Source organism: Pipra filicauda, unplaced genomic scaffold, assembly GCF_003945595.2.
Source record: "Pipra filicauda isolate LSUMZ 115617 unplaced genomic scaffold, ASM394559v2 scaffold8_size5757611_pilon, whole genome shotgun sequence".
Classification (NCBI taxonomy): Eukaryota; Metazoa; Chordata; class Aves; order Passeriformes; family Pipridae; genus Pipra; species Pipra filicauda.
In genome coordinates, this window is record NW_024105087.1 from 1444014 (window position 1) to 1459109 (window position 15096).

The 15096-nt window shown below is 40.0% G+C and overlaps 1 protein-coding gene across 9 annotated transcripts in view; it reads left to right on the forward strand.

Moving 5' to 3' along the window:
- The window catches only part of WDFY3 (WD repeat and FYVE domain containing 3), a 167688-nt gene that overhangs the window by 54686 nt on the left and 97906 nt on the right, over nucleotides 1–15096 (forward strand). For all 9 annotated transcript variants that reach the window (XM_027725023.2, XM_039391079.1, XM_027725016.2 and 6 more), the window contains 2 exons: nucleotides 5468–5591; nucleotides 14489–14598. In XM_027725023.2, the coding sequence (XP_027580824.1) occupies nucleotides 5468–5591; nucleotides 14489–14598 (234 nt within the window). The remainder of the gene's footprint in view (nucleotides 1–5467; nucleotides 5592–14488; nucleotides 14599–15096) is intronic.

Below are 15096 nucleotides of genomic sequence, written 5' to 3' on the forward strand. Positions count from 1 at the left end.
GGGACAGCTGACCCAACGGATATCCCATAAATACAGTGCCATGCTCAGCATATAAAATGGGGAAGAAGGAGAAGGAGGCAGGGGGTTGTTCAAAGTGATTTGTCTTTCCAAGTCACTGTTAGGTGTGATGGAGCTTTCCTGGAGATGGCTGAATATCTGCCTGCTTGTGGGAAGTAGTGAATGAACTCCTTGTTCGGCTTTGCTTGCGTGCACAGCTTTTTACTTTTCTTATTAAACTGTCTTTATGTCAACTCACGAGTTTTCTCACTTTTACCTTTCTGATTCTCTCTCCCATTCCACCTGACAGGAGTGAGCAGGTGGCTGTGTGGTGCTTAGCTGCCAGCTGAGGTTGAACTATGAGAGTGTTGTGAAGAAAAATTAATCCTAGTAAAGACATAAGATTAATAGAATTTTCAGTCTAATAGGTAGTATGCTTTAGTGGATAGATCACCTAAATGTCATTCTCTTGCCCTCGGTCTTATTTCTTTGGGTAACCTGTTGCGTGACTTTGGGAGAAGTAAGCTCAGTTCATCTGCTTCCTCTTTAATTTATCTACTTGGATTATATGCCCTTTAGTTATAGACTTTCTTAATTTGTTTTTTACAAATTAGCACAGTGGAAACTTAATCTTGCCTTGAGCCTATGAAGGTTATTTTGATGCTGTTACGCTTAGAAATCTCCCCCTGGTGGTTACAGGTGGCTGATGCTTCTGGTAGAGAGGCTCCTCCACTAGAGCTGCTTCAGCACTTAGCTGTGATCTGCAGGTGGAGAACATTTTTTTTTCTTGGCCTTTGTGGCCAAGTAGCTACTGGCCAGTAGCACTATACCTCTGAAAATTGCACTTGGTGATATAACTGGGTTTGAGTAAAACTAGTGTAGCAGTGCACATCCTATTTCTGTACAGCAGTCTAAGGAGAGATTTTGATTAGACTTAAGAGATGAAAAAAAAGAGATTCTAATTTCTCCATTGCTTCTGCCTTTTTTCCTATTTTCTTTCTTGCTACACTTTCCCATCCATCTTTCACAGCACTTGCTGGCTGTGTCCTCATTCTGAGTCCTTCCGCTGGACTCCATTGAAACCTAGTTGTAGTTGCTTGTGTCTCTGCACCATTGTTCTCTCTCACTGTCCTTCATTCAGCTCATGTGTTGAAGCATTCTGAAAAACAAACCAGTAGCCCCAAGTTTTCTTCTTACTTTGTCAAAGTCAGCTCTTGCCTAAGTAGTCTCAGGTACCGTTTCGATTCCTGAAAAGATTAATGGTTTCTGTGAATTCTGAGTGAATACATCTTGGCTACTCTTTCCTCCTAGTTCCCAGTTTTTCCCTTATTTTTAGTAGTTTTTCCTTCCCCAGATTCCCTGTGTCTCTTTTCTATTCTATTATTACAGAATCCATCTAATTTTGAGGATGAGCTCTATCCTCCAAGTCCTAGAGACTCTTTTGTACCCTTCTTTAATGAAGTGAACTTGATGCTGAAGACACATTGTTTTGTGTTTGCCATGTTTTGTTTTTCAGTCCTACCTTGGTTGTTTTCTTCCTCTTTTCTTTTTTTTCCCCTCCCAGTTTCCTTGTTTGGTTTCAACATTGCTATCTTCAATCTCTAGAGGTTTTGAACCTGTGACCTTCTTGGAGTTGTCCTTCGTGCTACAAATACAGGCTGTTGCCAGATGTTGTCACTTCATTTTCAGTCTCTAAAATGTGGATCATAGCCTGGCACACTGTGGGAAACAGGCATTGCTTGTGCTCTTTCACTTCCATTGTCACAGTCCTTGATAACCATTATCATTTGTCACACACTGTTAGTGTAGCCCAAACAAAACTGATTTTTCTTGGTCAGTCAGATCTCATCTTGTCACTATTATAGGGGGTTTTTTTAGCTTGCGTTTCATATAAATGCATTCTTGTCATCCTGTGTTCAAGAGGCTGAGCAGTTGTGATGTCAGCTGTTTCTACTTTCACAGTTTACCTTTTAAGATTCCTGGTTAATGCCACCTTATTCTTTTGATGTTTACCTGTAGAGTCTGCTGTGGTTTCCTTGGCTTATCTATTTTTTTTTTCGTAGAGAGTGTCATCTGTTGATGGTACAGCTTGTTTTGGAACAATCTTTCTAGCTTTTAGTAACTCTGCAAGTCATAACAAGACAAATTCTGAAATTGATTGGAATAAAAAACAGTACAGAAGAAATTTAATTTTCTGAAGAGTCTTGGAAGAGATTTTCTGTGGCAGATAGGGTAAATCTTCATTCACTCTAAATTCTGAGGTGACTTTCCTCTGAGAAAGGAATCTTTTGCTGACAGGAAAAACATTGGTATAAGTTCCTTTCTAAAAATTTCCTTATTTCTCAAACATAGTACTTATCTGCAAATGTTTTAAGTGATCAGTTAATAACTTGATTCAAATTTAGACTCTGAATCCCTCAGTTACTTTGCATAGTTATCTTTATTCCGTTGAAGATTTTTAAGAGAGATTGAGTACTTTTGTGTTACTGCCTTAAGCAAAGACCATGATGATGTACCATAAAAGCATTATCTGTTACAAGATTGGGATGTCTGTGTTAGGAGAGGACTCCAAATAAATTGTGGAGCTCGGATCAAAACTTTGCCATACCTTGATGTATATTCCAGAATGTCTCTTACACCACAGTAGTGAGCTGTTGGAAGTGGGAGCTGCACGTGTGTGGTTGGAAACGGGGCAGGGTGTCTGTGCATGAAATCCAGTAAATAGGGTGGAAGACACATTATTTTTACTGAGTACAGAGATCTAGAGTGAGGAAGGTAAGTCTGCTTCCCATAGGCATCCAAATGGCTGGCAGCAGGCAGCCAGTTAAATAACCAGTGTGTCCAGGAGCTCTTTTGAGGCTTTCATGCTTAACCATGGGGTTGGGTTTTTTTCCTCTCTTCAGATATATCTGAAGTTTTGTGTGAAATGCAGTTTCATTTTCTTCCTGATATTTTGAGGATTTTTAATCAGTAAATCCAGAGGAGCTAAAGCATTCTTAACTTTGGTTTATAGATAGAGAATGTCTCAAACGTGCTGTAGGTAAAGCCATCTTTCTAATTCTGGTAACGAATGGGTTTACAGACTGTTCCTGTTTCTTCATTGTTCAGAGAGGCTTATGAAATGATGAATCACATAGTAATGAAAAGCTAAATTGGTGCATAATTAACAATTAAAGATTGTCCCTGTGGAAGAGTACTCAAAAGGCTCCTTTCAGAGTTCCACGAGTTCGCAGAAGCATTGCTCCACCAATGTGGTAGTAACGCTTTTGCAGTATATGAAAAAAATGGATGGGATGATGAAGGGGCTGGTTTTGAATAAGTGGTACATTGTTTACATTATCTTGAAAGAACCTTGCTTTCCCTTATTAAAAAGATGATTTACTGGTAAAATGTGTAATATCCTGTTCCTGGCTTTTACTACCATTTTTAGTCAAAACGGATATAAATATCCAATGGAAATGCTTATTGTACCTCGTGCAAACTTGGCAAACTTGGGGCAACTAATTAAAATTCAGTTGACCTCAGTTAACCTTTTACTGTAACTTTGAGCTCTCTGCATTTCCTGGGGTCTGCTGACAAATTTGAGCAAACTCAGGCAGGTAACAGGGCTATTGGGATTTGGCTATTTTCCTCTTCCCTTGGTCTGAGTGGAAGAGCTTTAAACAATTAGTGATGACAAGATGCTCTGCCAATGTGCATCCTGATCTAGATAATCTTGCTTATATTCTGTCAGTGAATATGCAAACCTCAAGGGCCCTCTTCCTTTCTTACAGCCTCGTGGAAGTTAGCTACTCCCTGATGAACTGGTAGCTGATGCAGACAACTGCAAAAGGAGGTCTTGTGAAAGATTTAAGGAAGTTTGGGTTGTCTGTACTCTGTGATTCAAATGAGGGGTGTTTTTCTTGATCTGCCTAAAACAGTTGTCTGTCTGTAACGTCTCAGCTCCCATTTGCTTGCTTTTATTGATAGTGGTGGTTGAAGTGTTCTGGATGAGAAATACTTATGCCTTTGATGAAAATTATTTTTGTTTTGAGGAAACGGAGTGTTCGATTTCATTGTTGTATTTCTGGCTCCATTTCATCATGACTTTGCAGTGCAAGTAGGCAGGAAAAATATTTTTGGCTGTTCTGTGATGTGCCAGAGCAACTGATACTAAGGGAAGTCAAACTTAGACAAAGGTTATTCTGTCTTCTGCCTTTTGAGTTTTCCTCAGTAACTTAGGGGTTCCATGGTAAGTTGGCACCACGATTATCTCTCATCCCTGTTGGCTGTAATCACGGATTTCACTGGATGTCCCTGGACTTGAGAGCGACCTCAGCCAAGTATGTCAGCAGCTCAGCTGTAATAGTATAAGTGGGTCACCCAGAGAAAGGAGATGAGGGTGAAATAATTGTGGAGTCCAAATCAGTTGTACTGTTAAGATGACATCCACTTTCTGAGAGGCCAATATAACCTGTTGAACAAAAGTTTTACTAGAAAAATACTGTCATCTGGTGATGCTCCTGAAGGTTACATAAATAGCTACAAGGGAGAAAAATGTAAATGAGCAGAGATTGTTCAGGTGTTGAGCAGTCTATTCTGTTTCTTCAGCACTGACACAAGAGATGATACCAGAATTTGGACTGCATGCTTTGTTTGATAATGCATATTGTGGTTTTATTGTGACAATTTTAGTGCAAGTTTTACATGGGAAGTGTGGATGGAGAATGCTTTTTGTGTGCAGTCTTGAATGAAAAGTAAATTACTGCAGTAACTAGCTAACTCCATTTTGAGATAATGTTGTGTTCCACAGCCTAGTGCAATGCCACAATGTTAACACATTTCTCCCTGTTAAATGTGATTTAATATATGATTTAATAACCTAATAAATGATTAATCATGAAGAATAAGTTACTAGAATTAAGTGACAATTCATAAAGAAACCCACTGCTGTTACGTTCAAGAAGATCTCAAAAGAGGAGAGTAAGTCCTTGGGGTATCAGCAGCGTGAGAGGCTTCCTGGCATCATCAGTTTTTTGAGGAAAGACTTAACAGGGCAATTCTAATCCCTAGTTCCTTTTGAAAGATTTTACACGTCATTCTGTACATGCAGTGCACCTCTGTGGGATGTTTAGGTCCAGCAGATAGTAAAGGAGTTAAAGAATTTGATCTGGTATCTGATCTTTACCCCATTATATGCAGTCCCAGTCTTTTGGGCCTCTATGGGGTTTTCATCTTGCAAGAAAACTTGCAATTCTCTTTTTCCCTTTCATTCATCAGATCTTACCTCCCTGAACGATGTCGTAATTCCAACTATGAATATATTTTAGATCATGCACTGTGAAAAGCAGTACAGTGATGAATGCTGCATCATGAAAACAAAAACTTGTAATCTCCATAGGAATACTTCCTCAGAAAGGAACATGGCAGTTTGTAGCGATCCTTGTAAACTGAATGACTTTTTAATGCATGCATTTTTCTCTTGTTTTAGGTGTTTGGAAATGCTCCTCCAAGTACAATGACAGAAAAATTTTCGGACCTCCTGCAGTTTACTACTCAAGTGTCACGACTGATGGTGACGGAAATTCGACGGAGAGCATCAAATAAATCTACAGGTATTTATTGCGTGGGGCACAAGTTTGGGCTTTTCACATCTGTGCATCTCGATTTTCAGATTAGTTGAAATATTATGAGCTGCCATTCACAGCAGCTGTGCAGGCTCAGAAATTGAAGTCTCTGCAATGCAAGTGTGTTGTCTTTTTTTTTCTTTTTTTGGACTGAGATAGGGGAAAAGGAGGAGGTTAAAGGTTTCCTCCCTGGGTTGCAGAGAAAACTGAGTTCCACGAGCTTGACAGCAGATCAAAGAGAGAGGAGTGAGCTCAGTTGCATGACCTGCTAGGAGAAAAGGGCCAAGAACATGCGTGTTGGCAGCTGCTGTATCTTGCCCGAGGTGCCTGTTGGTGGTGTGTTGTGTCCCTTGGATATGTTAAGATTCCAAACCCACGCATTTTAAATTAGTTGCCAGCCTGGAAGCTAATAAGATGTGGAAGTACAGCAGGTCCTGCATTATGACCAATGCTGCCAGCCCTAGAAAAATGTGAGTGGACTTCTCTTTTGCTCCGATTATTAAATGTCAGGGTGAGGTTTGGTTCTCTTGAACCCTGAATGTGTGAGAACCTGACCTCATATTGGGAGTTGCATAACTGAGGACAATGCACTGAGAAGGCATGGTTCATTAGCTTTCCTCTTTGATTTCCTCTTCTGAAGAGGAACGATTCCGAGAAGTATCAAGTCTTTGCCTACTAGATAATTTTAAGATCTGTGCTGAGTTCTCAGCTTGGATTTGGTGGTAAATAAGGACTGGAAAAGGCTGTGAAAATTATTATGCAGGAAGTCAGGAGTCACAAACTGTGCCAATTACAATATATTTCCATTTTAAGTAGAGTGACTAACAGTGAAACATTCCAGATGGCTAAACAGATATCATAGACAAAACCTGTTCTCTATGGGTAAACAGGCGCAAAATGTCTTTTCTGTGGGTATTTTGGAGAAATAAATGTCCAACAGCCGTGTTGGCAGAATGGTGGTGTTCGCTTGACCTTTTTTCCTGGGGAACATCTGTTATGCCTGCTTGTCAGTGGCATTCTGCTGGGAATAACCATTCTTGTGTTTTTATTACTTCAGTTGTTACCCTTGATTTTCATTGGCAGTGGTTGTTTTGGGGTTTTTTCTTGTTTTCTCCCCCACTTGAAAACTTGACCACAATGACTTAAAAGATGGTTTGGGGCTCTTCTAAGCCTTAATGTAATGGGTACCAATGTTTTTATTAAAACAGAAAACAGTTGTTTTTCCTCTGTTAGCAGGATTGCTGTTACTCTGGTCAGTAAATTCTTTTTATACCTCTTTTAAGAAAGCCTGGTAGGTCCATGTTCTGTAAATTGCATTGCAAGTCTCGATGGGACCAGGGAATTGCAGTGTCCTCTCCAGAATAACCGGTTAACAAGCTGTTAAAACTCATAGTTTGTAGACTTCTGTGTTAAACTGATTAGAACTAGATATACATTTTTTGTGGTACTGATTAAAAAATAGAAATTATTGGCTGTTTAAAATACATTTTATGTAAAAGCATAATATTCTGTCTATGGATTGTGAAGGTTCTTGCATTATTTTTTTTCTGAACTTCCATTCTTTCTGTGTCCCAAACAAAACAATAGAGCATATCTTAATAGCTGTTGACAGGTATTTATATCTCCTAGCATGTTTTTAAAAGGGAAAAACTTCAGAAACAACTACATGAAGGAAATGTCCCTGGTAATATACAAGTGCAAATTCCTGTTTGTGTGAAGTGCTCCATTTAAGTCTACAAAATTGCTGAGCTTGTTTTAGCTTTCCATGCAAACATAATCAAAATTCAACTTCAGATATTTAATGAAAGGAAAGAATTTTACGAGAGCTTGATTTCTATAAATGTGTTGGCAGTATTTTACAGTTTGGGAATGTCATATGATTAAATCTTACCTGTCAGTGTGTTGTAGTTGGGGTTTTTTTCCTTCTCTTTTCTTTTTTTTTTTTTTTTTCCCCTCCTTCATCTCATAATGGAACACAGGGCAATTATTTTCATCGGGCCTTTGAATATTTATGCTAATAGCTGTGTGAGTAATGCCTGCCATCGTGGAGGCATATCTCAGTTATTCTTGGCAGACTGTCCAAGTTTCCTCAGAACGGCGTTTTGTGATTCAGTAGTAACTGTGCCAGCACCTTATCTCAAGTGGTCTCTTAACATTGCCACTGTAGCTGTGCGTTCAACTACAGTTTCAACTGTCTTATTTCTCTAGGATGGATGTGATCTTGGAGTAAGGAAAACGCAGCAGTTAAAACTGAGTTAAATTATCTTTCACGTTTAAGTCTCTGGTGTATAACAGTGAGCATTTTCAGGTGGCAGCAATAATTGTATCTATGGGAATAAGTGAATGGTTTCCCTTGCCATGGGGTATCTAGTCTGTTTTAGAAGATGGTGAGGTCATGGTTGAGATACTCCTGTATACTCAAGAGTTTTAGCTGCCACATTTTCCACAAATAAATCCAGTTTTGTGTCTGAATTGATCAAAAATTATGGTAGTGCTATGTAAAATGTATGTTCAAACATCTATGTCTAGGGTAGTCTCAGTTATGAAATTAGTCTTTCTTTTGGGAGCAAGTGCATCTGGCTCAGAGCTGAAAAAGACTTCTGAAAAAAGGGGAAGGGACAGCTGGAATCTTTAATAAATGTGGTTACTAATGGCTACTTTGGCTGGAAGGGAAGCGACACTTTCATTTAATGTATTTTTGAAAAGACATATCCTGGATGCAATTGGTTCGTCTGATTTTGCAGATATTCCAACAGCATGTCTTTAAAAGTGCTGGGGAAAAGGGAGCCTCAATCCATCCCACTCCTACCACTTTGATGCCAGTGTCAGCAAGTGATACCCAGAGCCCTGGAGAGGGATCACAGGTCAGCAGGAAAGCATCTGAACAGCAGCACAAAGGAATTCCAGTCACACCAGCCAGTAGTTTGGCTGCATCAGAGACACAGTTAAAATGTAAATGTGTCTATGCAAATGCACAGAGCGTGAGGATTAACAGGAGAAATTAAGAGACTGTACACACTGCAGAGCTATCATACTAGCATCATGGAGATATGATGGGATGGCTCCTGTGACTGGAGTGTTGCAATGGAAGGATACAGGTTCTTTAAGAAGGGCAGGCAGGGAAGATGAGGAGCAGGTGTCATTCTCTCTGTCAGTGATAAGCTGGAGTGTGTGGTGCTCTGCCTGGGGATGGATGAGCTGACCAAGATAATATGGTTCAGAATTAAAGGGAGAGCAGGCACAGGTGATGTTATATTGGAGGATTGCTCGACTGGGAAGGCGGAGTGGATGAGGCTCCTGTAGACAGACAGGACCAACCTCCCATTCACAACCCCTGGTCCTCATGGGGGACTTCAACAACCCCAATATCTGTTGAAGGAACAACACAACAGGGCATAGGCAATCCAGGAGGTTCAGAATGATTCCCTTAGTGATGGGCAGTCCTGCATCCTGGAAGGTCATAGCCCAATCAGAATATAAGTAAGTGTTAGGACAATCCGTGAAACTGTGCAGAAGGGTAGAAAATTGAAGAGTGAGAAAACAAAATGGTACAGCACTGGGCTGGAACTTCTTAGCCTCCTCTCAAAGTCAATTTGAAAAGTTTGGTAGTTGTTTGGGTTTTTTAATGATTTTACATGTGCTATTCTGTGTATATCACTGTTTTATGCACCTCTTAAATTCAATTTAGTTGTGTCTTCGTTAACTTCAGTCAGTGCTTCGTTTTGTATTTACAACATTTTCTTTATGCAATTGCCTCAGTATTTACTATTTAATGCCAAATTTATTTTTACTATACTTCTAGACTGTTCAGCTAATCCTTCCTGCCTCCGGAAACAACAATTTCAGTTACTGTTTATACCCTCTGAATGTTGTGGTGGTGTGGTCTTTTCGTGGGGTATTTTGTTTTTTTTATTTGTTTGTTTAGTTGGGTATTGTGGTTTTTTATTTGTTTGGTTTGTTGGGTTTTTTCCCCTGTTTTATTTATTTTTGGTTTTGTTTTTTAGGTTTTTTTGTGGTTCTGCCCCCTGCTTTCTCTCTTTTCCTCTTGATTTCACAGATTTACTCAAACTGTTTCACCACTGAATATGCTTTAAACCTCTTTAGGCACTTCTCTAACAGATCTGGTGAAAGACTGTCATTATCTCATCTTCAAACCACTTTGGGAGATCAAATTGATAAACATTCATCATCATAATGTTTAACCGTTGCAGAAAATCACATCAGTGGTTTATCTTTGGCCTCTGACAGTGCCTACCTTTATTCTTCATAAAATTCTATTGATCTGCAAACTCTGTTTTTATTGTTCATTTTTATTGCAGTTTATCACATCAGCAGAACTAATTTAATATTTGTCCTAAATACACAAAAGTTAGTGTAATTTGTCTCAGTGCATCTTGCATTTGGGTGAATTACAGATGATAGTTAAAGGAATCTTCTTATCTTCTACTGCTAAGCAGCCTTTCGGGCTCCTCCCTCAATGGAGCCTGAAGTTTTCCTCATAGTGTTACTTGCAGTGTCTGCTTCTCTTTGAAGAGTTGAAGAACTTCCTTGATAAAATAAGTGGACCTAGGGGCAGCTTTCAGACTTTTTTGGTAAGTTAACTTTTCTTCTGCTGAGAAGAGACTTAGGTTGAAAATCTCACATGCTATGGAAATCTCATATGCTCTGACTACCACTGTCTTGTTTTTTTCGTTATATATGTATCTTTTTCCTGTGGTTCACTTTGCTTTACAAGGTGATTCTACTTTGAATTTATTGAAATGGCTTTGAAAGGCAAAAAGAAGTGTCCTATCAGCTACTATTTATCAGGAGTCAGTTCTGATCAATGACTTCTATATCTTACTACTTTTGGTTAACTTTCTGTTTACTGTTGGTGCTTTTTAACAGATCTTATGGAAGGTAAGTGTAGTGCAGTAGAGAGCCTTTCCAAGAGATCCTAGAAAGCCCATTCTTTTATCATCTGAGTTACTGAGGCACAACTGAGTTGTTTATCTTTGGATAAGCAGCCCTCAATTTTTGCACACTGCAAAGGCATCAGCCACTTCATATCTATGACTTGTGATGACAGCCCTGTTCGATCCCTGGTGATTGAAGGCAGATGTTTTGCCATCCCATTTTCATTTGGGTTGTTACTTCTCTATTACTACGTGGGTAGTTGGAGTGATTTGTATTCTGTAACTCTAGATATCTGACTGTGTTTGCAGGCATTCTCCACAAGAAGTAGTAGAGACTTCTTGAAGGTTCAGTTAGAGAAGGGATCTCTGAATTCAGCTTCACCACCTCCCCGACACACCCACCCATATCTCCCACTCTATCTTCCTCCTCCTTGGCATATGCACAGACTTTTTTTCATTATTGCTCCACTCTAGAATAAGAATAAGCTATACAAAAGTCTGATGACACTATTATATGCTGTTTAAGGTACTGGAACATCTAACTAAAAGCTTCATGTACTGAATTTGTCCTTAGTGCTATTTCTATAGGCAGTAAGGTTGCTTGTAGTGCAGTACCGATTTTTGCTCGCAGTCTGAATGGGTCTAATCCCATTGCTTTCTACCTGCTGGTTTTCTGAAGCCCAGGATGCAAAGACCTGTGTCATCTCTTACATATAAAGCAAATGATGGTATTTAATCCAAGCCTCTCTCCTGTATATACTGAATCCATGCTGAAAAACCTGACTCCTGTGTATTAATATGTAACTACATAATCATTCTTGTACTTAGATGTATGTGCTTGCACAGGTGTCACAAATATGTATGTTTACACATTATTTTATAGGTTTTTGTCTTTGCTTTTTTGCTGTTTTTACTAGATAGATATCCCAATCCTAGAGTGGTTTCTTCTGCAGCAGAAGTTGAAGGGCTAAGGACATCTGAGTAGTGCACATAAAAGATGTTACAGTAAAAGGTGACTTGAGCACTTCAAGACCCGGGAAAAGGTACAAGAAATAAATTAAGACCAGTGCTGATGATAGAAATTAATCTTAAATGATAGTGCTATCAAATTTGCTCTGAGCAGATGACAGGAGAACGTCTTCCAGCACTTAAAATGCTGTCTGTGTTTTAGGTAGTGCTTAATTAAGACTGACAGTTTTGAAACTGCTATTTATAATGTTCAACTGCTATGCCATTTAGGATGCCTGCAGCATGACAACTTCCTCAGAAACATGGACTTAACCCCTGAGTCTCACTTTCAAAGATAACTAAAGGAGACCCTGGTCCACAGGTGGTTTTTGGAGACTATTCCCAAAGGAGGCTGTGCACACCCTGTTTGGCACCAGTTGTACCTGCCTGAAGTCAGAGAGTGCTGGCCCAGCTCTGTCTTTGGTCAGATAGAAAGAGAACAGGCCTACAAAACCACACTTAACTCTGGGCTGGTGGGGTACGGTCACTGTAGAAGCAGTGCACGCTTTAGGCATGCTTGACTCTCAGAATTTAGGAGAACTGACTTTTTCAGGAATTCTGGCATTTTGCCTATGCTTTTAGCATAGGAAATGTGGCATGGTTGTTGGGCTTTCTGAATTGATCTGCTCATACATCCAACCACCTGACCAATGTTTTGCACTGGTAGTTTGGGAAAACAAAGTGCCCACCAGGTACTTCAGGTCAGCGTGCTGGGAAATTGCTGCTTGTCCACATTTGCATGAGTTTTAAAAATTGCTTTACCTTTCACCTTGGTATTTCAAGCTTTGTTTTATCTCAGTCTCATGTAGGGAAGCAGTAGGGGCCTCTCCTTACTTCAGCATTACAATTGGAAAAGCCAGTGGTTTGTACAAAATTCTGTTACAGGAGGAAGTCTGCGAAACAAAAACATGGGAGAACCATTGCACAAATGAAACAAATCTGGATTTTTACCTTGAATGTGTTTCTCTCTGGTTTGTTTTGTTGTTGTTGTTGTTGTTGTTGTTGTTGTTTTTCTTTTTCCCCTATGATTATTGACCATAGAAGGGTTTCTGGGCTTTAGGGAAAAATATATCCTTTTTGCACTGGAAGAGAATGAAACTTGCCAGCATGGGTGATCTCAGGGAGATTTCACATCAAATAGAGCTTTTTCTGTGTGAGAGAAAATCACAGAATAAGAGAGGTCTATTGCCCGACCTCCTGCTCATAGCTGTGAAATGGGACCAGGTTGCGCAGGGCTCAGTCCTGTCATGTCCTGAAAACCTTGAAGGGTGGTTACAGCACCACCTCTCTGGGCCTCATTGCAGTGCATTTCTGTCCCTGGGGCAGGGGGAAATGTCTCCTTATATTCAGTCTGAACCTCTCTTGATTTAAGCCAATTTTTCTTTCCCTCCAGCCATATAGTGCTGTGAGGAGCCTGGCTCTGGCTTCTCGGCAGCTCCCTCCACCATGGACTCTGAGGTGCTGCTCAGTTTGCCTAAGGCTGTCTTCTCTCCCAGCTGAGCAAGCCCTGGTTCCTCAGCCTCTCCTTACAGGGTTGGTGCTCCAGCCCCCAGATATCTCAGTGGCTCTCAGTTGACCTCCTATCGATCATTGTCTTTCCTGTATTGCACTGGGACCAAAACTGGATGCAGCATTCCACACGTGATCTCAGGGCTGTTGTGCAGAGGGTAGTTCTGCACTTCATCTACCAGCTGCCCTCCTGTTGATAAGAGGGTTTCTTTACACCTTGATTTTTGTTACGTTGATTCACCAGTGATGATGGCTGATGATGTTGGCTCCGTATGGTGGTTGTTGCTCTTGTGAAAAGTTAAAGTTAGGAATGTAAACCAAACAATTTTAGACATCTTCTAGAATCACCTACTTCATAGGTTTATTAGTCCAACATAAATTACAGTCTGGTGCTTCAGAAAATTATCTTCTCAATGTAGTCAGTGCTAGAAGTTTGATAAGTACTTTGCCCTATGGAATGTGTTTACTTTCAAATAAACTCTGTCACAGGTATGTGCTGGGAAATTTTGACAGCAGATGAAGCAAACAAACCAATATTAAAATTAGATTTTTCTTCAGTTGTGGATTTATTCCTCCATTAGAAATTCTTTGCAATTTCTTTTTTTAAGTGATACTGTTCACCTTCCTTTTCTGTCCTAGTTGACACTAAAAGCACTGAAGATGATTGATACACAGTTACTAATGCAAAATGGTTTTAGGTTTCCCTTAAAGGTAACGGGCAGTCATCACAACTGGCATTATGGACTTCTTAACATAAGTGTGTATTCAGGCAGCAGTGAAATAGGATTACATTTTCTGTTCATTTATTTATTGAGGCTGATAACTTGTTTACTTGGCAGAATATATGTCTGGGGCTCTGACTGATATGGAATAGCATCTAATTCCAGAAGTGATCCCTGGACCATAAGAATTAGCCTTCTTAGTGTTTTCATTTTCCAAAAAATGTAGGATGGGGATGTTGTAATTGCTGATCTCAGTCTTAATTTTACTTTTTTCCTGTTTTTTGTTCCTTTTGTCTTTCTGCACCTTTCCTTCCCTCCAATCTTTTCCCATTATTCTCCATGCTGTTGTTTCAGTGCAGTGGTTTTTTTTCAGGAATTGAATATCAGCTTTTTCCACTGAGACCACTAAGTGATAGCGACATTTTGACTTTGGGAAAGACTATGTTGTATTTATTAAAGCCAAAATACTCAAACAAAAGTTGCTGCCTGTTACTGAGATCTGTCTGGTTACAGGATGATGCGTGACCTAATAATGTACTTTTTGCAGCCTCACTGGTGTCAAAGCTAAGTGCGTGTGGACGACTGGAATGTGTGTCTGGAAAGTGTAGACCTAAGCCTAGTCTTTTTTTTCCAAGTAGTGTTGTAGAGGTGAATTTATGCTCCATGCTCGGGACTGCTGGGAGAGGAGGTGTTCCCTTCTGCAAACTATCAAACTGAATTCTTACTGCGCTTTTTCAACTACCCCCTACAGAGGCTGCAAGTCGTGCCATAGTCCAGTTTCTGGAGGTCAATCAAAGTGAAGAAGCAAGTAGAGGTTGGATGCTGCTCACCACAATCAATTTACTAGCTTCATCAGGACAGGTTAGTCTTAAACTGCAAAGCTAAAAATAAATTGGAGGGTGGGAGAGACAACAGCAGTAATATAATGAACTGCATGAACACTCACTAAAAGATGTAACTATATTCTGCTTACTGTGTTAAAATCCTTTTTCTCTTATACTGCCACAGGACTTCTGCTTTAGTTCCTTGGTTTCAGTTGCCTAAAAAAAATATAATCATTCTGGAACTTTAATTTATAATGTTCTTTTGAATTATGCATGCGACTTCTATTGCTTCCCAAAGGCTTCTCTTGCATGCTGCTACTTAGCGCCCCATGAGATGCATGTCACATAACTCACCTAAATAGTTCAGACTTTGAACTTTGGACACCTCACTGAAGGAGGGCAACAGCAGTTGCAAAAAGCAAAGCCAGCAGCAGTGATGAGTGGGTGGTGCCGTGAATCATTATTGCCTCTGCTTCTGGTGCTGCCCTCCCAGGGAGCCGATCTCTGGCACTTTGCTGGACAGCTGCGTGGTTTG